Genomic DNA, 25,746 nt, shown 5'->3' on the forward strand with positions numbered 1-25,746 from the left:
TAATTAAATTTGCTGCTCAAGCTGGGATTGAGTCAGTTTTGAAAAACAGTAGCACAGGCAAATATTAGAGAAGATCATATTTGTAACCAAGGATTGTCCTCCCAGCCCGCAGCCGTGCCCATGCAGAGGTTGCTTAAAGCTGAGCCTATTAAGATGAGATTTTTACTGAGGTGATACAGTCAGAAGAAGAGGAAAGAGCAGAAGTATCCCATGATACAGACTGAATGCCCCAACCTTTGAAAGAAAGTCTGTGGGCAACCTATCGCCTGGGGTTAAGGAGCGATGCTGATGCGTTGCAGCAACAAAACCCAGCCGAGTCAGAAATTGTGCTGGCTTTTGTTCCTTGCCAGCTGGATTGGCATGTCACCATCCCTGGTGGCTGCCAACCCAAGACAAATGGAGGCAGGCAGCCCAGGTGAGCCACATCAGTGTCCTGACACCCCCATCCCCCTCCAGTCTTGCCATGGTGACCCTAAGGGAATGCATCTTGGTCCCTCTCCACCCACTGTGGGTTCTGCCATGGGAGAATGACTCCAGCTGGTCCGCGGGGGCCGCATTCAGGACAACCTGCCCTTCCTGGATAACATTATTCCTCTGCCCAGGCGGATGCAGGAACGCTCCCCCAGGGAGCGAAGAAAAGGCCATTTATCACACACTCGCAGCAGCAGGCCACCGCAGCGATGCCCTGCCTGCACCAGCTCCCAGGGCAGACAAGGGTGGCAGGGAACGGTCACGGTGGGGAGGACAGGCTGCTTCCCACCCCAGCCCTGAGGCAGCTTAAGGATTAAGAGAGGGCTTTAGGGTTAAAGCTCTGAAGTGGGCACAAAGACCTTGTAGCCAAATCTGGGGGCAGGGCCCTCTCCCATCCCCTCAAAACCAGGCAGGTGCAACCTTCAAATGCTGTGCTAGCAGAGAAAGGAGGGAAAGGAAGCAAGGCACCCAGCCCCGGGCAGGAGGGGACATTCAATCAAGGGCCATTCTCCCCACAGAGGCATTTTCAGGAGGAACGCTGGGCTCCTTGCCTTCCCCTGCCTTGCAGGCAGGAGAGGAGAGAGCAAGGGGCAGGTCTCTCCTGCCATCGCATCTGGGGGCAAAGGCACATCTTGCTCCCATTAGCAAAACCCTACAAGAGCCAGGCTGCAATTAGGGCTTGCACCTCTTGCAACCCCAGCCCTCCAGCCCAGCCCAGGAAGAAAAGGGGGAGCAACAGAGGCTCCCTCCTCCAGCTTGCCCCCATGGCAGAGAAGACACACATGAAGAAGGAGAGACAGCTCGACAAATTTATTAAGAACTCAAAATGATTCATCCTCTAAAACGTGCTCTGCTGCCCACCCCCGGCACCAGCAGGGAGGGGTGCCACGGTACCAGACCAGGACCTGCTGCTTGGGCTCCGATTGTCACCGGCTGGGGAGCCGGGGCTCCCGTGAAGATTGTATCTGCCACAGGCTCTCCTGGGGCTGGTGCCTTGGGGCAGAGCCAGTCAGCGTTTGCAGTGTCACACAACAAAGAAACAACTACAGCACCCATGTGCCTGCATGCACCAGTCCACTGTCCTCACACACATACACTCACATTTTTTCACCCTGCAGGCCAGCTCCCACCTTACCCAGCCCACTGACTACAGGAGAGAGGTCTCCTGTGCTCCTGGGCAAGGTACCAGCTCCGGTGGAGGATGGCTGGGGGTCCTGCAGGCTGTCAGAGCCCTGAGCAATGGCTAAGGGGAGGCACAGGCTCCAGCAGCACCTCCTTATCCCACCCCTTTCCTCTCCAAGGAGAGATCACCTGCATCTGTGGTCCCTCCTCATGCTCAGCATCAGTGGCTGGAAGCCCCCTGAAATGAAGGGCACATAGTGGAGGTAGGGAAGGAAAACAGCAATGCGAGTATTAATCAAAGAGGGGGAGGGAAGGGTCCCTGCCCGCCAGCTGAGGGCCCCCAGCCCCCCAGTACACCCACAGCCCTGCTCAGTGCCACCAGGCTCAAGGGTGGATGGGGACCTGGGGGGACTGCACAGGTGCTGGTGCCCGGCTAGCTCTACGCTCCAGGGCCAGCTGCATGCTCCAGATGCTAAGGGGCCGCATATATGCCAGCGAGCGGTAGACTTTCTTCTCCCGATAGGCCTCTGGTGTCTGGAAAGCCATGCCCAGCCGCTCCCAAACCGTCCGGTAGCAGCCCTCCGCTGTACGAAAGCCTTCCTCCACCAGCCCCTGTGGCAGAGGGAAGAAAACCATCAGCACCTCCACGGAGCGCAACAAGATGGCACCTGCCAAGGGGTGCAGCACCACCACTCACCTCCTGGATCATGGTGGCAGCCAAGGCGTAAACCACGCCGATCCACACCTCGTTGGACTGAACGCTGGAGGTGTCGGGCACCCCGTCAGGTCTCATGCCATTCACCGCTCCCATAGTGCCACCAGCAAAGCTCATGACATTCTTCTCAAAGATGGTCTTGAGTGCACTGACAATGTGACTCTTGGGGAAGACCTGCGGAGAGAGAGAGAGAGAGGGCTTTGGGATCAGCGCTCATGCAGACCCCTCAGGCTGGGTCTCCAGGGAGCAGGTTTAAGCTTTCCATGAGAAAGAGGTCAACACTGCTCACTGGGTAAACAGCTGCCTCAGGAAAATAACAGGAGGAAGTAAAAAAGCCTCTTTCCCCGAAAAGACCAGAAAAAAACAACCCCCAAAAAACAGTTGCTCAACAGAAGAGGAGATGAGCTTCATTCCACCTTCCTCCTGGGGAGGGTGACAGCTCATCCAACTAGCATGTCTCCAAAAAACAGCCTCTCGCCTTCTGTCACTGGCCAAACCCTCCCCATCTCTTGGGAGTTTGCTTTGGGGACCTGGCCAACCACACCATCCTCATCTTGGTTTATGGTCACCACTGCTTGTTTCTCATGCTAATGACTGTTTGAGGCCCAGACTTTATCCTGGTAAGACCACTGTCCTGTTCTCTCAGCCCATCTGCACCAGCTACAAGAGGCATTGCAATGCCTACAAAAGATGGGACACTGGCCAGAGGTGGCCAAAGGATGGTCAGGGATCAGTGAGGCTGGAGGTATTTTCCTGCCAAAAGGAAAGATCACGGCAAAGCTGGTCTGATGACATCAGAATGCATCTTGCAGCTGCAAAGTGAATGTTGTGGATACTGGTAGGTTTGTTTGGGTAAATGCTGGGATTCTCGGGGGGAAAAAAACACGGGGAGGGGGGGAAATTCAGCTTCAGCTCAGGGGAAAAACAAGAACAGGCTTAGTTTTGAGTGATTTCAAAAGGACTTTAATGCTTCCAATTTTGTAATTGGGTAGTGATGCAAGAGTTCGTGGCCTGGACCAAGGGCAGTTTGAGGCGAGAGAAGGGGCAGCCTGGGGATGAAGAGGTTGGACTGAGATGCACAGGATGCCTGATTGTTTTCTGTGTCTGGTAGGAGAGATTTGAAACTTTCATCCCAAGTGAAAGTTACAGACTTGTGAAATGTCAACAGTGCTCGCTGGATAAACAGCCCTTTCAGGACATTATCAGGAGGAAGTAAAAACCTTCCCCTTCCGATAAGGGAAAAAAGAGTTGTTCAACAAACTAAAGCCAAGAACTCAAAACATTTACGAGAACAAACTGAACCATCATGCTGTGTAAGCTCTTGCCAAAGAAGAAAAAAAAAAAAAGAAACTTCACCCCGACCCTGCCTGCTGCTAAAAATCCACAATCAACTCCATCTGAGCATGAAAACACCTGCCAGTCAAACAAAAAGCAGCAACACAGTGAGGACTGCATTAAGATTAAAAGCCTCTGCACACAGCTGAAAGTAAATAAAGCTTTTGCACTACTTTCATTATTGGCAATAAAACTAGGAAGTGTCAGCGCAGCAAAAGTCACTGCCTTGGTGAGGAAAGCAAAGCTCAAGACTCAGTGATGTTGCAAAGGGAGGGCTGGCTCCTCTCCATCCCATGGCCAGCTAACAGCAAGAAAGTCATAACAAGAACTTTGCAGAGTGACCAAGGTCAGAAGCGATGTCACAGAGCAACCACAACATCTACTTGCAATAAGGGAAAAGCCAGGCGGCTCAGGGCTCATCAGCGCAGCCCAGGGACGTGCCAGACCTTTCTTGCCAGTCTGGTACCACCAGAGCCAGGAGAAGCAGAAAGTGGGATGACACCAGGCAGGAGCTTGCTAAGGGAGGCTGGGCAGTCCAACCAGACAGCTTTGGTACACTCAAAGGAAAAGGCAGCAGATCCCTTTTATCTATGATAAAGCCAAGCATCAGACACAGTCATTTTTCCCCACTTGGCTCTGGAGGTAAGCCCAAGTGCTGTTAGGGAGCAAGAGTCAGCAGAGGGGTGGTGTGAAGCAGCCATTCCTGGCAGAAGGTTTCAGGGCACAGTTTCTTCAGGACTGGGGTCACAGGCTTTTCTTACTTTGTATTTCATTACTGACCTGTGCACGCAGAGTGCGTTAATGAGGTTACGATCAGGAGTGCTGCCAGCCAGGCAAGGAATCAAAATGCATGGAAAAAACCTTAATGATCATAGTAACAGAAGAGGGAAGTTCACCAGTCCCATCTCCAGTGAGCTCAACGCTCATGAGACAGCAGACAAGAGTGCCACCTTCAGGAACAAAAGTCCGAAGCTATGGAAAGGCAAGCAAGATTTTTGGAGTGCACTGGGTTTACTGTTTGCCCCTAAAAGGGATGTTTGGGTATTACTGCATGAGGTCTGGGCCAGATCCTGCCAGGAGCACCAGGCACAGCCACAGTCCCCACAGTATAGGGAACCACAGGGGGATAAATGCAGGAGGGCACAACCAAGCACCCATTTCTTGTTAAATCCCACAGCGTTGAGCACAAGCTGCTCCCAGGAAAGGTCACTTTAAGCTCCCCTCTGATATCAACAGAGGGCAAAATGGTCCATCACCCTCACACAGCCAACAGTTATTCCTTCCTCCAGTCACCCAAAGCATTTGCCCATCCATCACCACCACAGACAGCTTTGGTCTAACAACTGTCTATGGGTCATAAATAATCCATACAATGGCTCTCCAACTTGCCAGCTCTGTTCCAGGTATTGCACCACCAGCAGCTGCTCTTACCATCCCACCAGGCAAGAGGAGTCTTCAGCCAATTGCTCCCTTGCAACTGAAGAGCAACAGACTTTAGGGCCCCAAATAGGCCTTTGTTCCCTCAGATACCCATTTAGGACTTTAAACTCGGCAGAAAATAACATGTGGAAAGTTTCATACAATTTTTTCTTCCATTTTTAAACAAATAGCACCTTGCCAAGAGCAAACCCCAGTGGGACCTTCCTCCAAGTGTGCCAGAGCTGACTGCAGTTACACACCCCTGCTGCATAGCCTCTCCATGAGCAGATTTTGGTTTAAGGTGGGTTGCACAAATGTGCATCCAACAGCCTCCACCTGAGCATGCACTGCTGCAGAGGAGCGGGCTGGAGCCCCCCACACCAGCCCCTAACATGTAACCCACACCACATGCCAGCCCTGCTGCTGCTCTCCTCCTGCTGCAGGTCCCATCTCACCCCAACCCACACCAGGCTGCCCCTTCTCTTACCTCAAACTCCCCTTGGTCCAGACCACAAGCCCCAAGAAACCACTGCCCAGCACACTGGTCTGACATGATGCTGCTGGAGGTGTCACTCCCACTGCTGTCATAGTTGTAGTATTTGCCTGGAAAAGGCAGGAAACAGTTTAAAATTGATGGTTTAGGACCCCAGCTCATATGTGCTGTCCCTACTCCTCCCTGCAAGGCAGGAGCATAGCAGCTTTTTCCAGAAGGCTGTCTTCTTCCTTTCCCAAACCATCATACCCTTTCTGTTCCCTCCCTGGTACCTGCTCCTTCCCCTCCACTTGGAGGGACAGCTTCTTCCCTCCTTCCCCTATCCCCTCCAAGGCTCCATGACTCAAGAAGGAGCCATCCCCTTCCCAAGGGACACATGGCCAGCCGAGCGTGGTTCCCCACCAGCAAGCACCCACCATTCCAGAGCATCCTCTCAAATGCCTCCTTGCCCTTGCTCAGGATGTCCGTGTATTTCTGCTGGATCTCAGCATCCCCGAGCACCTCTGCCATCTTGCACATCACGCAGACAGCTGCCAGCCACAGCCCGCCGCAGTAGGCGCTGCCGGAGCCAAAGGAGAGAAGCATCAGCAACGTGGGACACCCCATGGGTTGCACAGAGCTCCCACAACAGATGGGGACCACAGTCCCAGCTCTGAGCTACCTTCCCACCCCACAACCCCCATCTCCAAGCCCCACCTGCCTCTCTTGCTCACCTGGCTCCATTTACCACCCACGCATCATACGTCTGGTCAGCAAAGCCACCGTTTTCGATGAGCCCATCATTATCCATATCAAACTTCAGCTCCGACTCCATCACAGCCTGCGAGAGAGGCAGGAGATGGTCACGCAGCCCCTGCATGCTGGCAGCCCCTCACGCTCTGCTCAGGAGCATCCATCCTCTTGGGATGTCGCATGGCTCCCAAGTGGGGAAGGGGGATGTGCCGTGGTCTGATCTCCTCCCAGTACCTGGCAGACTGGCCACATGTCCCGCAAGTATAGGGAGTCGCGTGTCAGGTAGTAGTCACGGTACACCTGCAGCACAAACTTCAGGTTGAGGTCCTTCCAGTCGGCCGTGTCATGCATCAGGTAGGCATTGACACGCTGCCATGGCTCGTCACCTAAGCAAGGACAGAGCGGATGCAGCAGGGCAGCAAGGAACGAACGTCTTCTCTCCTACCCAGGAGCAAGGTCCCAAGGGTGCTGTGATCAAACTGCACTAAAATAACATGTTGCACCCTGTGCCATCTCTAGTGAAAGCAGCCTTCCTACTGCTGCTCAGCTCCCCTCTGTCTCCCTTGTGCAAGCTTCATGCAGTGTGGTCCTCATCACCACCCCAAACCATCCAAGCTTTTCATTCCCAGAAAATAAACAGTGTGTTCCATGCATCATACCTCTTTCCCACAGCTTGGGAGTTAACTACCCTGAGAAAGTTATGTGAGCAGACCTGCACCCCCTCTGCCTGCCAGCATGCCCGGCCAGATCACTTCACCTGGGTCCCCAATGTCATGCGGCACCACATTCTTCAGCTTCACCTGGGCTGTCTGACCACACATCAAGTACTGCCGGGGCTGGACGTCCTCGTTCACCACTGTGACAGCTGGAGAGGACACAGAGCAAGAGGCATTAGAAAGGCAGCAGGCACTGCAGCAGCAAGCTCCAAGCACAGGCACAGGCAGGGCCACCAGCACACCAGGCTGCCCTTTGGGGCTCCGGCTGCAAGATCGCAGCCCTCTGCAAAGGGGGCTGCTCCCAGTCTCCCCTCAGCAGGGGACATGCAACTGTCACCACCCCCTTAAGCAAGGTGGTGGCAGCACCCAGGGCTGGCAGGGAACCCCAGTGGGCTCAGCCCTCCCACAGCCCAGCAAAGGGCTGTGCTCCACCACTGGCCAGCCTGAGCAGCCTCCAAGCCCACCCAAAGCATCAGGGTCTGCAAACAGCTCCACACTTCTCCCCTGCAAGGAGCACGGAGAGAGATGGTAAGACCAGGGACTTCCCCAGGGCAGGCAGAGCCAGCTGTGCACCCCAAGTGTGGCAAGAAGGCATCCCAGTGCTGGGCAGAGAGATGCTGAGAGGCAGCTATGTCAGGGGTTTGCAAGTCCTGGGCCCAGCAGAGGAGCTGGAGGGGGATGCTGGCTCCATGGCACAGATTTCTATGGCAGATGCTGTCCCAGATCCTCTGTCTCTTCCCTAGGTGAAGACAGCAGCAGGCATCAAGCCAGGGTCTCCTGGGTCACTCACCAATGTCATACTGCAGGCTAATCTGCAGCTTGGGCCACAGCATGACGAGAGCAAAGGAGGCATAGAAGTGGACATCGTAGGTGTTGTACATCCGGTACTCCTGGCCTGGAAGGACGGGGGAGACAGTGAGGGATGGGAGACCTGCCACAGGGAAGGGAAAGTAGGGGCAGGTCCTCCCTCCCACACAGCCCAGGAGGGTGGGCTCTTTGCTGGCACAGGCAAGGGCTCCTGTTAGAAGTGGTTCTTATTCTCTACGTATAGCACCCAGGAGTCTGAAGAAGGTCTCGTGACATGTCCTACAGGGCTTGGTCCTGCAAGGGGTTTTCCTGGGAACAGCACTGCTCCCTAGCCATCAGGGTGTGAAAAACATCCCCATGGCAGGTTAAAACCACCTGGTGACAGCAATGGGAAGGGGTTGAGTTGGGACCATCCATCACGTCCCTGCAAGTTACCTTCTAAATAAGCAAACCTTCCATACTCCCGCAGGACAGGGAGGAGGTGGGAGAGGCCAGCCCCCGCTGGCCCCTGCAGGTCCTCGGCATGGCAGTCCGGGGGCAGCTCCACCCAGATGGTCCCCCCATCCGTCACAAAGTACAGCTCATTGAAGAGGGCCGACTTGTACCAGGAAGGCAGCTGGCTGTGGGCAAGAGGGAAACTCAACCACGGTGTCCCAGGTGGTGATGCTCCTGCTCTGACCAGCCCCAGGAGGCCACTGGGAAGGTGCTCCCACCCCTACCCTACCTGTTCTCCAGGATGGGCTTCTGCCACGCTTCAATCTTCCTCTCCCACTCCTCATAGTGCGTCAGGGCATGATGTGACAGGGCAGGAGCAGCATCACCTCCGCTGCCAAAAAAACGGGTGTGTACCGCCTGCCGAGCAGGGGTTTGGTGAGTATGCCGTGGGCTCAGCCTGGGAAGCCCACTCGGCTATGGGAGAGGGGCTGGATTATAGTGAACACCAGAATAATAACACGACTGCTAGTGCAGAGGCGTTGAGGAGCAGGGGCTGGGGAGTGGGTCCCCTCCATGAGCTGGCAGGGCCACGGCCGCAGGGAGCGGGTGGCACAAGGCTCCCCAGGCAGTACTAAAGCCTGGAGGCAGGGAAAAGGGGGCTTTGGGGACACGAGCCAAGGCCCACTGGAGACGAGCCACCCACCTAAGGTGCAGCTTCTCCTTGGAGCCAAAGTAAACACGGGGCATGTCCCAAGCCAGGGCCAGCTCCAGCGTCCTGTGCCCCCGGGCAGGCACCCTGCAGCTGGCACACACTGCTGCTGCCGTCACCTCCCCCTTCTCAGTCAGGCTGCTTTTACCTGCCGGGAAAAAAAAATTACTCACAAGTGACCAAGGAAGCCCTATGGGGGGCGTGGTAACTGATGCTCCCATGCACTCCAAGACGGACAAGACTATTCGGGCATGCCCCAGCCTCCTTGCAACCTGGAGGGTACATGCCCAGAGTTTTAAGGGATGACATTACCGCACATGAGTAACTGCTTTTTGCAAGCAGGAAAAAATACCTGCCGTGGGCGGAGGGGTTAAAAAAGTAAGTCATCAAAGCAGAGGAAGAAATCAGGCAGGAAAAGCCACCAGGCACGAGTGGAAGGGACAGGGCATCCCATGACTCTCTAACTGCGTTGCACTCAGAGACACTGTGAGTTTCTAGTGACAGTCATCATCTCCAGTTTTTTGCAGGGTGCTTGAACTGTGCCCATATTTAAGAAAAGCCCGGAGGCAGCTGGATAATTATATGCTGGTTCTGACATGTGTTCCACGTAAACTCATTAAAGCAACAATTTTAACAGAAGCACAGATCCTGACTATGATAATGCCTGGCATGCATGAAGGAAAACCACATCCCAATAGCCCGGTGAGCTCTGAGTGCATCTAGGCAGGAAACTTGGTTTTCCGGAAACATTTATGTAAACGCTTTATTTATATAATTTAAGCTTCAAGAAATCTTGCAAAGGCCCAGTGCCAGCATCACTAGTTTGTCAGCATCATCCTTGTTCAAAAGCTGGCAGAGATATAATGCAAATGGTCACTTTTTATTGCAATAAGAGATTAGCAGCAAGGGCTGGGAGACACCATGCTGCTTCAAGGTTTCTGCCAAGGTAGTGAGCAGACAACTGAGGATGATGTAGAAGTATCAAGGGAACACCACTGACCTTCAGGGAACTGATATAGTAACAAGAGGACAGCAAGTGACGGCAGCACCAAACCCAAGGACTGCTAAACACCCACTAGAATGAATCTGACAGCACCCAGCTCACAGATCTGGCAATGGGAACTCAGGGAACGTGGCTGGCTATCACCCTGACTACTCAGCAGAGATCTCAACTCAGCATGCAACCCTACACAGACTAAAAACATAGTGGCATGTGCAATTAACATAGCTGAGAACGGCCCCAAAGTGGTGTGAACAGCTTTTGGAGAACCACAACAATGACAGCGTGACTAGCAATGAGAAATTTGGATATAGCCTAAAGCTGGGAACGAGCCACAGCACCACCAAGAGCTTTTTGCGATGGCACCAAGGTGGCCAGAGGCAGGGAAATCCACTCTTGCTTGGGTGCCCTGTGCTCCACAACCAGCGTGGCCACCCATTCCTCCTGCTCCCCTCCGCCCATCCCATGGAGGATGGAGGCACTCACCAGCGGGGGAATCCAGCCTGCCATCCTGCAGGAGGTCCTGCCATACCTCTCTACCCGATCCGGTGGGATTGAATGCCGTGAGGTGGGTGACTCCCGTGCCAGCCTGGGGAAGGGAAGAGCCTCATCAGGGGCTGGTAGTTTTGAGGAGCAGATGCAGGCCCCCTGCCCCCAACAACTCTGGAACCCCACACTCACTCCTCACATGCTGCCCAGCAATGCTAACTCCAAACCTACTCACCTGCTGTCCTGCAAGCTTTACCCATAGCTCCTCTCCTGGCACCCACCCCCAAAGAGGATGCCCTCAGGGAATTCATGTCCCCACTCCTGCTCCAGCAGTCAGGCAAGCACTGAGGACCAGTGCTGACCCCAACCCATTGTACACCCATCCTTCACTAGCTGCCTGGAAGGAGCTCCCCCACATTCAGCAGGGCTGTACAAGCCCACCGGCAAGAGCCACACCACCAGTGCCAGCCCTTTACCTTCTCTCTGGCGGAGATGGCGAGGGTGAAGGGGTTCACACGTGTGCAGTGGTGCAGCAGGACTCCAGCAACCCGCTCGCCATCCTTCTCAAAGGTGAAGGGCTCATTCCAGTGCCCTCCGCTCCTGTCCTCCTTCGTTCCTGTGCCATTCTGCAGGCTGAACATGATGGAGACATCCACATCTTCATCCTTCCCATTCTCCACCTCCCAGATGAACACTCCTACTGGTAGGCTGGAGTCCTGGCAGAGACAGACAACACTGCATATAGGGCTGGTGCTCCATGGTTAGCCATCAGAGCATCATTTCTCCCGCTGCTGGGAAGACCACGTGGGATGCAGCAGGAGCAAGAGTACCGGGAACAATCGGTCTCACAGTCCACTGCCAAGCTGGGGAGCAGCAGCAGGAGCAGAGGAATTTGGGGGCCAGGCACTACAATATTCGGATCACAAGCCCTGGGCCAGCAAACCCCACACCGGTTTGTGGGGCTGTGTGCTCAGAGAAGCTGTGGATGCCCCCTCCCTGGAAGTGTTCAAGGCCAGGCTGGATGGGGCTTTGAGCAACCTGGTCTAGCGGAAGGTGTCCCTGCCCATGGCAGGGGGGCTGGAACTAGATGATCTTTAAGCTCCCTTCCAACCCAAACCATTCTATGATCATTCTATGATAATGTGCAGATGGAAAGCAGCGTTTAAGGCTCCAATGGGTGTCTCACCACCCATCTGCTCGACAGGTTGATACAGGCTCACGTGCTTTGCTGGGGTAAGAGGAAGGTCAGGTGTGTCAGCAGCACAGCCTGCCGCCTTCGCCTGGGGCTGGGAGCGAGCAGGAGCAGCATGCAGGAGTGGCAAGGCATCCCTTGCTGCCATCCCAAGCTTCCGCATTGCTGTGGGGGTTCCTCCTGCCTGGGAGCATCACTGAGTGGAGACATGTTGGAAATGTTGGGAAAGCCCAGCTGGGGAAGCCCAGCTAGTAAGCAGCTCTTCCCTTGGGGATGGCAGGCAAAAGCCAGCTAAAACACTCTCAGGAACACACAGCTGACAAACCAACCACAAGTACAGGCTGAGAGCTTCCCAAAACATTACCACCGGATGCTCCGGGCAGTAAGGCCACAGCTCTGGACCTGCCATTCTGGGTGGAGGGGAGCTGGGATGGTCACAGGACAAAACCAAAGGCAGGAAACAAGCAGTACAAAGAGTCAAAGCACAGGTCAGAGGGGAAAGGAGCAGCTGCCAGAGCTAAGCACAGGAAAAAAGGGGTAACTCTTCCAGCACCAACTGTCCCAGGAGGGGCAAAGCCTGCCAGGGTCCCACTGCTACGCAGCCGGCAGCTGGCACTAGGGACAGGGTCTTGGGAGAGAAGAGACCAGGCTGGGAAAGAACATTAACAAGGTGGCAAGCCTGGTTGTCTTCAGGCAATGCTGAGCTGGGCAGGAGGGACAAGGAACTCCTCTACTGCAGCATCCCTGGAAGCACGGGCAATGCTCAGGGGTCAAAAACTCACCAGCTCCAAGCTTCTGCTATCAAAATGGGACACACTGAGCATCACACAGTACAGCCCTGTCTCTCCTGTGCCAACGTGACGCCCATTTACAAGAAGGGTCGGAGGGAGGATCTGGGGAACTACAGGCCTGTCAGCCTGACCTCGGTACCGGGGAAGATTATGGAACGGTTTGCCTTGAGAGCACTCACATGGCAAGTCCAGGATAAGAGGGGGATCAGGCCCAGTCAGCATGGGTTTACGAAAGGCAGGTCCTGCTTGACCAACCTGATCTCCTTCTATGACAAGGTGACCCGCCTAGTGGATGTGGGAAAGGCTGTGGATGTTATCTTCCTTGACTTCAGCAAGGCCTTTGACGCTGTCTCTCGTGGCATACTCCTTGAGAAGCTGGTGTCTCGTGGCCTGGATAAGTGCACTATTCACTGGGTGAAAAGCTGGCTGGATGGCCGAGCCCAGAGGGTTGTGGTGAATGGGGTGAAATCCAGTTGGCGGCGGGTCACCAGTGGTGTTCCCCAGGGCTCAGCATTGGGGCCAGTTCTGTTTAATATCTTTATCAATGATCTGGACAAGGGGATCAAGTGCACCCTCAGCAAGTTTGCAGATGACACCAAGTTGGGAGGGAGTGTTGATCTGCTTGAGGGTAGGGAGGCTCTACAGAGGGATCTGGACAGGCTGGATCGATGGGCCGAGGCCAATTGTATGAGGTTCAACAAGGCCAAGTGCCGGGTCCTGCCCTTGGGTCACAACAACCCCATGCAGCGCTACAGGCTTGGGGAAGAGTGGCTGGAAAGCTGCCCGGCAGAGAAAGACCTGGGGGTGCTGGTCGACAGCCGGCTGAATATGAGCCAGCAGTGTGCCCAGGTGGCCAAGAAGGCCAACGGCATCCTGGCCTGTATCAGGAACAGTGTGGCCAGCAGGAGCAGGGAGGTGGTTGTTCCCCTGTACTCGGCACTGGTGAGGCCGCACCTCGAGTACTGTGTTCAGTTTTGGGCCCCTCACTACAGGAGAGACATGGAGGTGCTGGAGCGTGTCCAGAGAAGGGCAACCAAGCTGGTGAGGGGCCTGAAGCACAAGTCTTGTGAGGAGCGGCTGAGGGATCTGGGGTTGTTTAGTCTGGAGAAAAGGAGGCTGAGGGGAGACCTTATCGCTCTCTACAGCTGCCTGAAAGGAGGGTGTAGCGAGGTGGGTACTGGTCTCTTCTGTCAAGTTACTGGTGATAGGACAAGAGGAAATGGCCTCAAGTTTTGGCAAGGGAGGTTTAGATTGGATATTAGGAAAAATTTCTTTACTGAAAGGGTTGTCAAGCATTGGACCAGGCTGCCCAGGGAAGTGGTTGAGTCACCATCCCTGGAGGTATTCAAAAAGCGAGTAGATGGGGTACTTCAGGACATGGTTTAGTGGGCATGGATGATGGTTGGACTCAATGATCTTGAAGGTCTTTTCCAACCTAAATGATTCTATGGATCCTTTCCCCGCTCTGTATTGGGTTTGTGTGGCAAGGTTTTGGTATCAGGAGGTGTTACAGGGGTGGCTTCTGTGAGAAGCTGCTGGAAGCTTCCCGTGTCCCATGGAGCCAATGCCAGCCGGCTCCAAGACGGACTCGCCGCCGGCCAAGGCCGAGCCCATCAGTGATAGTGCCTCTGTGATAACAGATTTAAAAAGCAAAAAAAAGTTGCAGGACAGACAGAAACGGCAGCTGGAGAGAAGAGTGAGAACATGTAAGAGAAACAACCCTGCAGACACCAAGGTCAGTGAAGAAGGAGGGGGAGGAGGTGCTCCAGGTGCCAGAGCAGAGATTCCCCTGCAGCCCGTGGGGAAGACCATGGTGAGGCAGGCTGTCCCCCTGCAGCCCAGGGAGGTCCACAGGGGAGCAGATATCCACCTGCAGCCCGGGGAGGACCCCACGCCGGAGGAGGAGGATGTACCCTAAGGAGGCTGTGACCCCGTGGGAAGCCTGCACTGGAGCAGGCTCCTGGCAGGACCTGCAGATCTGTGGAAAGAGGAGCCCACAGAGCAGGTTTTCTGGCAGGACTTGTGACACCACGGAGGACCCACACTGGAGCAACATGCTCCTGAAGGACTGCACGCCGTGGAAGGGACCCATGCTGGAGCAGTTCGTGAAGAACTGCAGCCCATGGGAAGGACCCATGCTGGAGAAGTTTGTGGAGGACTGTCTCCCATGGGAGGGACCCCATGCTGGAGCAGGGGAAGAGTGTGATGAGTCCTGCCCCTGAGGAGGATGAAGCGGCAGAAATAACGTGTGATGAACTGACTGTAAACCCCATTCCCCATCCCCCTGCGCTGCTGGTGGGGGGTAGGTAGAGAATCCGGGAGTGAAGTTGTGCCCGGGAAGAAGGGAGGGGTGGAGGGAAGGTGTTCTGAGATTTGGTTTTATTTCTCATTACCCTACTCTGGTTGATTGGCAATAAACTAATTTTCCCCAAGTTGAATCTGTTTTGCCCATGACAGCAATTGGTGAGTGATGTCTCTTGTCTTTATCTCGACCCATGAGCACTTTGTTATATTTTTCTCTCCCCTGTCCAGCTGAGGAGGGGAAGTGATAGAACGGCTTTGGTGGGCACCTGGTGTCCAGCCAGGGTCAACCCACCACACCCTCCCACGCAGGCAGCTCTGCCACATCCCTGCTCCATAGGAGCCGTGCTGCCGCAGCACGGTGTGGCCCAGTGCTCCCATGGGACAGGCTGCAACCAGCATGGAGCCGTCACCTCCTTACCTTATAGTCATGGGGGATGACAGGAGAGACCTGGCGGCAAGTAAGCACCACGTTTTGCCCCGGGAGCTCGTAGACCATCCAGGCACGGGGGTACAGGGCATGGTAGAAGGCGTAGTGGCCACAGTAGCCCCAGTTCCAGCCCTGCAGAGTGCTGGGTCTCTCCACAGACAAGACCTGCTGGTAAACCGTCTGCCCCTTGCAACGCAGGCACACCGTGAACTGGGGAGGAGAGGATCACGTGGAGGGGATGAGATGAGCCCAAGACCAGATGCCTCAACTGCTGAGGCTGCTGCAGTGCTGCTCGCACCCCTCGCAGACCCTGCCGCACCTACCTGGTTGGCGATAACTGTTTCGTAGTGATAAATGCCAGGGTTCAGCTGCCAGCGGCAGAACTCGCCCCGCCAGCCACGGGTGATGGTGCCTCCCCCAATCCCGCCCAGCGGGCACCCTGGCAAAGACACCAGAAATTAGCATCCTTGTTCCTCCCCATGATGGGATCTCACCCAAGGACCCCCTGTAAAGGGAACTAGGCCTTAAGCCTCATTGTTTCTAAGACTATTCATATCAGACATATAACTAATGATTAGAGATTGTTTTAGATGTGATTAATAGAATGCAGGTGCTTATAAAACAATATGCATCAGCTGCTTATTTGTCCCTTGTATAGCCCTCACCATGGCTGGCTTACAACCCAGTCAAGCTGAATCAACACAAGAAGGACCATACGTCTTAGACCTAAGACATAAGAATAGATAAGAGTAAGTAAGTGATTAACTTTACAGTAAGATGAATTAATAAAACAACCTGAGTGATTTTCAGAAATTCAAAAGTGATCTTTGATGTGTAAGAGGATAAGTCACTGTGGTGACCGGAGACCTTCTGCCTACGACCACTAACTTCAGAAGAACTGGGACACGAGAATTGATGAGATAAGATGATGATGAATGATAACGACATGGGAACCGAGATCAACTGGAAAATTACAAAGACTTTGGAGTGGGATAATAGGTGGTAAAAGGTATATAAGACTGAGAAATTTTGGAAGGTTGCCATTCACTGCGGTGGTGGCCCAACTCCGAGTTGTTAATAAAGCAAACCTAGAGAAACCCATGACTAAAATTCTTTAACAGAATTGGCGACCCAGATGGGACTCTAGGACACAAGAGAGAAAGAGAGCAACTGAATATTTCTCTGGACAAACCCGTTACCAACACTGAGTTGCCAGCAGAAATAATCAGGTGAGTTCACCTAAGAGACTTGGGCATGGGTAATTCCAGATAAAATTATCCTAGGAAACTCTTGTGTTTAAACTTGCAAAAAAATAAGAAAGATGGGGTCAGCTCCCAGCGTTGAAAGGGGGACGCCCCTTGCTGAGGTTTTAGAAAATTGGAAGAAGATACCCTTGGCACAGACGTTGCAAAAAAGGAAATTGATAATATTGTGCCAAGAGGAATGTCCATTCCTGATGAGAAATAGAGGAGGAGGGCCAATGGATGAGTGGCCTCCTAAGGGAACATTTAAACCCCATAAGCAGAAGTTTTTAAGGATGATTTTGGAAGATTCTGGAAGCCAAGATATTGATTACTGGTATATTTGGTATAATGGGGCACAACAAAGGAGGAAAACTCCCTTATTGAAAATGAGGAAAAGTTTACTTCCCTCGGCCCCTGAGGCTGAGGAAACTGAGCTTTTCTCTAAGGGTGTTGGCATCTACCCAATGCGTTTGGACTACATCCCAAACCCAAGAGCAGGTCCAGGTGCGCCTGCTGAAGTTCCTGCAGTAACTGCAGTAATGAGGCATGAACCCTGGAAACAAGGTGATTTAGTAGCTTGGCAGTCGAAGATGCCTCGGCTGCGTGATGATGCTGAAAAATGTACTTAATTGTTATTGGGAATTGTCACTGATTATACCCCTAATTGGAGTGATATGAGGACTCTGCTGTGAGAATTATTTCAGGCAGAGGAAAGAGAAAAGATTTTTCAAAAGGATAGAGAAATTGCTCAGAGAGGTCAGGGGTTAAATCCATGGCCTGAACAAGATCCAGAATGGAATCTCACAACCACGGAAGGAACTAGGGCTCACCGAGCTGCCATTCAACAATTAATAGAAGCAGTTTGCCAAGCTGGTGAAAGAGTAACTAACTGGACAAAGGTTTTAGAATGTAGGCAGAGACCTGATGAACAGCCAAGTGACTACTGGGGACAATTAAAGGCAACTTTATCAAAATATGGGGGTATGACCCATGACAATTTCCAGGAGCCTTTACCTATCAGTGTTTTTGTAGATCAGTCTGCTCCAGACATAAGTAAATATTTTAAGAAACATATGCCAGGTTGGCAGGGTGAGACATTAGCTAAAATTCTAAGTATTGCTGCCTTTGTTTTCGATGGTAGAGCTGAAAAAACACAAAAACAGGAAGAAGAGAAATTAAAAATCAAAAGAAAGTGAGAGCGGAAAGAGAAGGAGAGAGAAATTGGGCTGTTAGCTGCAGCAATTACTCAGAATTTTAACCCGCGAGTGAGAGGTCGGGGATTTTCCTGGGGGAGATTTAGGGGAAGAGGGGCACAAGGCAGAGCTCCCCGTTTCCCAATATGCTAACTCTTTAGAGCGTTTTTGTCGTGGAAATTGAGGATATATGCAAAGAGAGTATCCACTGAGACCTGTTGCAGCCTAAGGAGGACTTCCACCTGCCCAACCCCCCAAGACCTCATTTCCAGTAAAGAATGGTACTCCTCTTCTCTAGAGACTAAAAAGAGCAATGGAACCTGTCGGAATCAAGGTAGATGAGCACGGTCAGATTTCTGCAAAGGTAAACGGTATTCCTGTTACTTTCCTAGTAGATACGAGAGCGACATTGTCTTTGCTAAATTTCGAAATCCCCCAGGTGTCAAATGAAGCTGTGATAATACGGGGAGTGGTGGGGGAAGAGATAAAATATTTGTCTACTCCTCTACCAGTAGTCTTGAATGGAAAATTAGTCTGGGGAAGATTTGTAATTTCTCCAGACTCTCCCATTTCCCTTATGGGACGAGACCCCTTGCAGGAATTTGGTACATTTATCTCTCTGGTGCCTACGGGGATCCGATTAATTGTAATGCGTTCTGAAGTAATCCAACTTAAAGAACAAAACCCTAGTGATTCAGAAATACCACTCGAATTAGCTGGAGTTCCCCGAGAACTTTGGAATACATCAGGAGATGAAGTAGGATTATTGAAATCTGCTGAACCCGTTGTGATAAAAACAAAAGGAGGGACGACTCCTTCAATTCGGCAATATCCAATTATAAACAAAGCCATTCCTAGCATTGGAAAACAAATTGTGCATTTCTTAGAAAAGGGGATTTTGAGAGAATGCTGTAGTCCCTATAACTTACTTGGACCAGGCTGCCACAAGGTTTTACCAGTTCACCAACGATTTTTTTCTCAGATTCCGAAGAATGGTTTACAAGATCTAGTCTTTCCAAGCAAATCGGTTCTGGTGCAATATGTTGATGATTTGTTATTGGCAAGTAAAACTGAGAACGACTGTATTCGAGATAATGAGTATCTGTGTATCCAACTTGTTAAAGAGGGACACTGTGCATCTCCATCTAAATTGCAGTTTTGCAAACAGCAAGTAAAATATTTGGGATTTATATTAAAGCCCGGAAGACAAGAAAAAAGGGGTTGCAAAGGGAATGTTAGTACAAACTTTAGGACCACATGAGAGGCCTGTTACCTATTTTTCTTCTACATTGGACCCAGTGACTAAAAGAACTCCTTTTTCCATCAGCGCAATAGCAGCTGCAGCTGAAATCGTTGAGAAAACCAGAACAATTGTTTTAGGTCATCCACTAACTGTTTGTGTACTCCATGAGGTAGAAATTTTGTTAAAGCAATATGCTGAGAAAGCTTTGTCTCCACAACAAGCACATAGATATGAAATAATTCTTTTATTGGCTAATAATTTGAAATTGGAAAGGTGCAATACTTTAAACCCTGCAACTTTAATGCCTTTACCCTCTGACGGAGAAAAAGATAACCACAATTGTGTTCAACTCCTACGTAAAACCAGCAAGCCGCGAGACGACCTGAGAAATCAACCTTTAGATAACCCTGATTTGAACCTCTTCACGGATGGCTCATCCTATTATGAAGTAGGTCGAAGATGTACTGGTTTCGCAGTCACAACAAACGTAGGTGCTGTTGGCTGGACCTTTGCCTGCACCTTTAGGTGCACAAGGAGCAGAAAAAATTGCTCTCACTGAAGCTGCTAAATATGCAATTGAAGTAAGAGTTAACACTTATACAGACTCTAAATATGCCTTTGGTGTATGTCATGCTACGGGGACTTTATGTAAGGAAAGGGGTTTTCTGACTTCAGAGAGAAAAACTGTTGCCCACGGACGACAGATCAAAGACCTCTTAGAAGCGATCCAATTGCCCTCTGAAATTTCTGTGGTAAATGACATTTGAGCTCCCAGACATGAATAACCTGTACGAAGACCTCCCTGAAGAAGAAAAACAACAATGGACTCAGCTGGGAGCCCACCGGCAAGAAGGGCAGTGGATTCTGAATAACAAACCTCTGCTTCCAAAAAGGTATTTATTACCGATGACACGGTGGCACCATGAGAGGACCCATGGGGGACCAGAAAGCCTAGCACTCCGAATCCAGAGACTCTGGGCAGCCCCAGGAATTTACGCAGCAGCAAAAAGAATTTGTGAAGGATGTAAGCTTTGCAGACAATATGCTTCATTGCGAATTAAACCTCCCGGTGGGAAAAGACTTCCAGCCACCTTTCCTTTTCAAAAACTCCAAACCGATTATGCAGATATACCAAAACCAATGGGGTACTCTTACATGTTAGTGATCGTTGATCAGCTATCAGGATGGGTGGAAGCTTTCCTGACCAGGAAAAATGATTTTAAGGCAGTAGTAAAAGCCTTATTGAAAGACATTATTCCAAGGTATAGGGTTCCTGAAGTAATTGACTCAGATCGAGGGAGCCATTCCACAGCTGCTATCCTGATTCAGATTTATAATTCTTTGGGGTTTCTCTGGCTGAGATCCTTTTGGGAGAATACTTGCTGTTCCAGGTATATATGTGCCAACAAAGACTAGCCTCTTGGATGAACAGGTAACGCAATACCTCTTGTATCTGCAAAACTCCTTTTTCCAAACGTGACACATTCTCTTAGTTAACGTCTTGGTTTCCAAATTTGACTAGTTGGGTAAAAAATTAATTGTAATAGTCTTTGTTGTTATAATCACAGTAGTACGTGTGACTGTTTTGTTCAATGCCGTGTAAGTTGTAGCTCTATGATAGTACAGAAGATAGAAGAGGAAACGTGGAGTTATCAGTAGGATCGCAGGAGTGCAATGGAAAACAAAAGGAGGGAATTGTAAAGGGAACTAGGCCTTAAGCCTCATTGTTTCTAAGACTATTCATATCAGACATATAACTAATGATTAGAGATTGTTTTAGATGTGATTAATAGAATGCAGGTGCTTATAAAACAATATGCATCAGCTGCTTATTTGTCCCTTGTATAGCCCTCACCATGGCTGGCTTACAACCCAGTCAAGCTGAATCAACACAAGAAGGACCATACGTCTTAGACCTAAGACATAAGAATAGATAAGAGTAAGTAAGTGATTAACTTTACAGTAAGATGAATTAATAAAACAACCTGAGTGATTTTCAGAAATTCAAAAGTGATCTTTGATGTGTAAGAGGATAAGTCACTGTGGTGACCGGAGACCTTCTGCCTACGACCACTAACTTCAGAAGAACCGGGACACGAGAATTGATGAGATAAGATGATGATGAATGATAACGACATGGGAACCGAGATCAACTGGAAAATTACAAAGACTTTGGAGTGGGATAATAGGTGGTAAAAGGTATATAAGACTGAGAAATTTTGGAAGGTTGCCATTCACTGCGGTGGTGGCCCAACTCCGAGTTGTTAATAAAGCAAACCTAGAGAAACCCACGTTTGAAAATACTTTCACACCCCCCATGCAGCTGCAGGGGCCCCTCCACTGCCCACACCCCAGAAGCTCCTTGACCCACTCCACACCTCCAGCACCTTGACAGCCCCATGTGAATCCCTTGCCCACTCAGCACATTGGGCATTGCACCACCCCAGTGCCCAAATTGCAGGCTGACCGTAGATCTGCTGCAGAGGAACAGCACACAAGAGGTCAATGAAGGCAGATTTCTTCTCTATGCGGGTCTTCTTGTACCACCACCTGAAGTATCTGCAAGGGAAAGAGAAGCATGAAAGAAGACGGGAGCAGGCGTCACTGTCCCTTCAGTGTCACTGGGCAGGACGTGACCAGCGCGCATTGCAGCTGCCCCTCTTCTACAGTTGTACAACGGGAACCTGTGTCCCAGGGCACGTGGGGTGGCAGCCCACGCCATCCATCTGCAGTACCTGTCGGTCAGCAGACACGAGCAGGCAGAGCTCAGGCAGCTCAGGGCTGCCTGCAAGGGCACGGTGTGAAAACAGAGCACTCCAATACCCAAGAGCAGGGCTCCCAGCTCTTGCAGGGGCATCCAGATGCCTATGGAGAAGCGGGAATGCACACAAGGACCACTGCCACCTCCATGACTGGTAGGGCACGTCCTGTTAAGGAAGGCCAGGGAGCAGAGGCACAAGCCCAGAGAAGCCATACGCTCCTCCAGGGACATGAGCTTTGCTTGTCCACCTCCACGTCCCCACTGTCACACACAGCCCTGCCACGTGCCCAGGGCCAGATGGCACGGGGCAGCCTTGCCCTGGACAATGCAAAGCTTGCCGTCTGCAGCTAGCAGGATCCTGGGGACTCACCTCTGCGTGCACGCCAGCAGCACAGCCAGGCACTGCCCATCAGGCAATTTCTCACCCAAAGGCCTGGGAATCGAGAGACACCCAAACGGGCACACCTGCACCTGGGTGTGCCGGCATCACTCCGGGCAAGAGGAGCAGGGCTGGGCTCCACACTGGTGCTCATAAAGGACTGGCTTTTGCTAATGAACCGCCCCAAGTTAAATCTTCCATACAGAGACAATTAGCATACGGAAACCAGCTGCCAGACCAGAAGAAGCTGCTGAACTTACCCCAGCGAACAGACAGGCAAGACCCAACCAGTGCCTCCACAGCCCTGGGTGCCAGGCGGGCGGTGGGGGCACAGGAGCCCCCGCAGTGGGCAACATCCCCGAGCTACCTGCAGGCACTGATGCCGTACTGCCGAAAGGAGAAAGCCATCCTAGCCAGGAGCACACAGCCTGTCCCGCTCCAACGGCTCACAGGGTGCAGAGCCCAGGCGATGGGCAATGGGTGAGCACTAATCCCCTGGGATATGTACCCCCAGAAGCAAGGGGGAGAGGCTCTTCCATGACATGCCCTGCTCCTACACATTCCTCCCCAGCAAAAACAACCCACACTTGCCTTTTTGGCTGCATGGTCACTGGAAGTTCACCTTTATTCACCAACATCTAAGGTCCCCAAATCCCTCTCAGGGTGAGATTTTCCGTGTTGCAGTCTCACAGGACCTGATTGCAGCTCACTCTCCATTCCTACATACCTTCACATTAGACTGTTTAAGGACATTTTGCCTGCAGAGGTCCAGGTCACCACGAGAACCAGCCTGTCCTGCATGACCGCCCTGAATTAAGGGCCTGCTGCTATCTTTGAGCTACATCTGCTGCAACTGCTCTTCTCCCAGCTGAGACAGCCCTGGCTTTACACTGCTGAGGCAAGGTTTTGGAAGCATGCTCTCTCTCTCTCAAGGAAATTTTTTTTTTTTTTTTTAACCCAGCGTCAGGGAACTGACCCAGCTGCTTCCCCAGCAGGTTTATGGTGACAGGAAATAAGGTGCCCAGGCAGAGCAGCTGCGGCCTGGCCTGGCGGGGCATCCCAGCTCCTTGGAAAGGAGGTGACAGAGGGATTTAAAAAAGCAGTTTTTCCAGGAGCACGCAGCAGGAGAGGTTTGGGAGCCAGCCACGGCCCAAACTGTTTTGCCATCTCAATAGCAAATTCTTCCTCTGCCAGCTTCTCCCAAAATCGCACAAGCCAAGAGCAGAAGGTGGTTGATGCCCAATTGCTGGCTATTAGCCAGACCTGCAGAATAACCAGGAGAAAGTCTTCGTGTTCTGCAGCACCAAAAGCCCTGCCAGGGCCAGAGGGCATTTCTTTCCCTTCAAATTGGCAGCGGAATTAAAACCTGTCCAGACATCACCCAGCTGTTCTAGATCTGTGCCATGACCCCCTCCCAGGGCACACTAGCCACCTCTGCAGAAACCTGCCTGCACCTCTCCTCCTGCTCCGCCAGCCCCAGCACCTGCCACAGCCCAAACGTTCACACGACCTTTCCTTTCCAGATTTGCATCTGTGGGTGTCCCCACAAAGGAGTTACCCCAATGAGCCCCAATTAACAAAAATCCCACTCCAGGGCTGTCAACAACCCCGGGCTGTCAACACCCCCGGCCATGCCACCTGCAGCAGGGGCTGGTGCTGCAGGAGAGGACACCCATCAGCCAGAGGTTTAATTCAACATGGCATCACGTCAACCCAGGATGTGGTGGCTCCTCTGACGGTCCTAGACTTCCCCAGCCGAAGACATGCAGCAACCCTAAGGCGCTCCCAGCCATCTTGGGAGGTATAAGCACCTGCATCAGGTGACTTTGCACTTGATGCACCAAGCCAAGCCAGATTTTGAGAGCACTCCTGGCACGGGTGCCCCCAAGAGGGTCATCTGGGAGAGGGAATGCCAACCTGCAGGGCTCTAGAGGTTCAGAGCCACGCATCATGCCGCAGGACTGAGCTCCAGGCTCCTCTTGCATCACCAGCGCCCAGGTTTCCATCAGCTGGCTGCCTCTACCAGGCAGACGCATGGGTGCCCACCAATGCCAGGAGCATGCAGCCTTGTACATATCCCTTGCCTCCTTGCATTAGCTGCCCTTCGTCAGCCAACACCGCTGTCCTTGGGTTTTAATTCAAAGCCACGCAGGTATTTCTTACCACCCTGGCCCTTCCTCTCCTCTGTTCTCCATCCTGGAGTCTCCTTGCAAGGAAGCTTTGCCCTGTACAAGTATTTTGATATGACAACCAAATTACCTCCTAAATTTGTACAGGAGAAGAGGCGGTAGTCTGACTTTTAGCTTCTTGCTTTTGAACCTTAGAACCTTTTTCTAGGACTGATACAAGGCACTTCCACTCCGAGACCCCAATGACAACAGGCCAGGAGCAGAACAAGCCAGGAGCGGCCTCCCCAAGCTGGCACAGAGGCGATCGCCTCTCCTCCCCGCTCACCCCACCAGAACTTCACGTTTTCCCACATGCTCAGCTCATCCCCAACCTGCCGCGGCGGCTTTTCCAGCCACCTTCATCTCCTGTGCGCGACCCACGCTCTCCCTTCCCTGATGCCCAGGCTCGCGCCGGGATGTCTCAGGTCAGACCGGCACGCCGTGCACCCTGAAGCGGTCCGCTATCTGCCTCTTCATCAGGCTTTGCAGGAACCAGCTTTGCAAGCAGCAATCTCCAAGGACATCAAGCAGGAAAAAAGCTCAGAAAATGGAGGCAGGAGATATAAAGCAAGCACAAGGAAATAAATCACACTGTCATCGGTTCCAACGTTTAGCCTGATGGGTACACAAACACCGCCAACACCCGGGCAGCAGTTCTAAAGGTTAAAATAACACTGTTGTTTCCCACACAGCTCACCCTAACGCAAAGTCGGGAGAAGTCCTCGTTCCCAAACCTGTTAAAGCACACAGCGTTTCAAAAATCCTCCCAATTAACTTCAAGTTTAATCTCCATCTGCCAAAAGGAGTCTCATGCTGAGCACCTGACCTGACGCTGGCCAGGGAAAACGGGGCAGTGATGGGCACCAGCAGCAAGCCTCGGGGGTGGGAGATGGGGGGTGTCCTCTCCCCCACCCCCCCCCCGAAGCGACACCCCAAGCCCTCCCAGCTCCTGCTCGGTTTTGGGGAGCCTGAGCGTTGGGTGCTGCCCCTAATCCAGCTTCGGCCAGTCTGCACCAGTGCTCCCAGTGCTGGCACCAGGCAGGAGGGTGGGCGCCGGCAGCTCGGGGCGGGAGGACAGCGGCCGCCTCCAGCCCGGGGCCTTCCGTGATCCGCCGTACTCTGCCCTCCGTACACCGGCGCATCGCCGGTGCCTCCCCGCGCCGAGCCGCCCACAGCACCGAGGGGCTCGACTGCGACGCCGTGCTCCCACGCCCTACCCCCGGGACACCCACCCCCTGTCCCCGGCGTCGTCCTCCCCCCCCCCCCCCCGCCGGGGTGTCCCCGGTCCCCCCATCCCCCCCCCCCCGCCTCGTACCGCAGGGCAAGGCCGATGTGCCGCAGGACGTCGTGGAGCGGGACGTCGCCGGCGCCGTAGGGCTGCCGCGGCTCCTCGAAGCGGTGCGCCAGGCAGACGCGCCAGCCGGCCACCGCCACGCCGCGGCCCCGCGCCGCCCCCTCGTACCGCCGCACCAGCGGACCCGCCGCCGCTGCCGCCTCCGCCGCCGCCGCCATCGCCGCCCCCCGCCCCGCGCGCGCCCTCTTCACCGCGCGCGCCGCCCCGCCCCGCCCCGGCCCGCCCGCGCCCCCGGGGCACGGCGCTC

The 25,746-nt window shown here is 52.9% G+C and overlaps 1 protein-coding gene across 1 annotated transcript; it reads right to left on the reverse strand.

The window, feature by feature from the left end:
• Positions 1-1,266: 1,266 nt before the first annotated feature.
• Positions 1,267-25,657, reverse strand: GBA2 (glucosylceramidase beta 2). Its single transcript, XM_052777995.1, has 17 exons — positions 25,461-25,657; positions 21,305-21,396; positions 15,481-15,596; positions 15,149-15,367; positions 10,920-11,159; positions 10,441-10,543; positions 8,945-9,102; positions 8,535-8,662; positions 8,246-8,430; positions 7,794-7,898; positions 7,045-7,152; positions 6,522-6,673; positions 6,269-6,375; positions 5,972-6,114; positions 5,550-5,665; positions 2,291-2,482; positions 1,267-2,205 (listed from the first exon to the last, which is right to left on the reverse strand). The coding sequence occupies exons 1-17, from the start codon at positions 25,655-25,657 to the stop codon at positions 1,978-1,980; spliced, it is 2,589 nt and encodes an 862-aa protein (XP_052633955.1). The 3' UTR covers positions 1,267-1,977.
• Between the last annotated feature and the right edge of the window lie 89 nt (positions 25,658-25,746).

This window comes from Harpia harpyja, chromosome Z (assembly GCF_026419915.1).
Source record: "Harpia harpyja isolate bHarHar1 chromosome Z, bHarHar1 primary haplotype, whole genome shotgun sequence".
Taxonomy (NCBI): Eukaryota; Metazoa; Chordata; class Aves; order Accipitriformes; family Accipitridae; genus Harpia; species Harpia harpyja.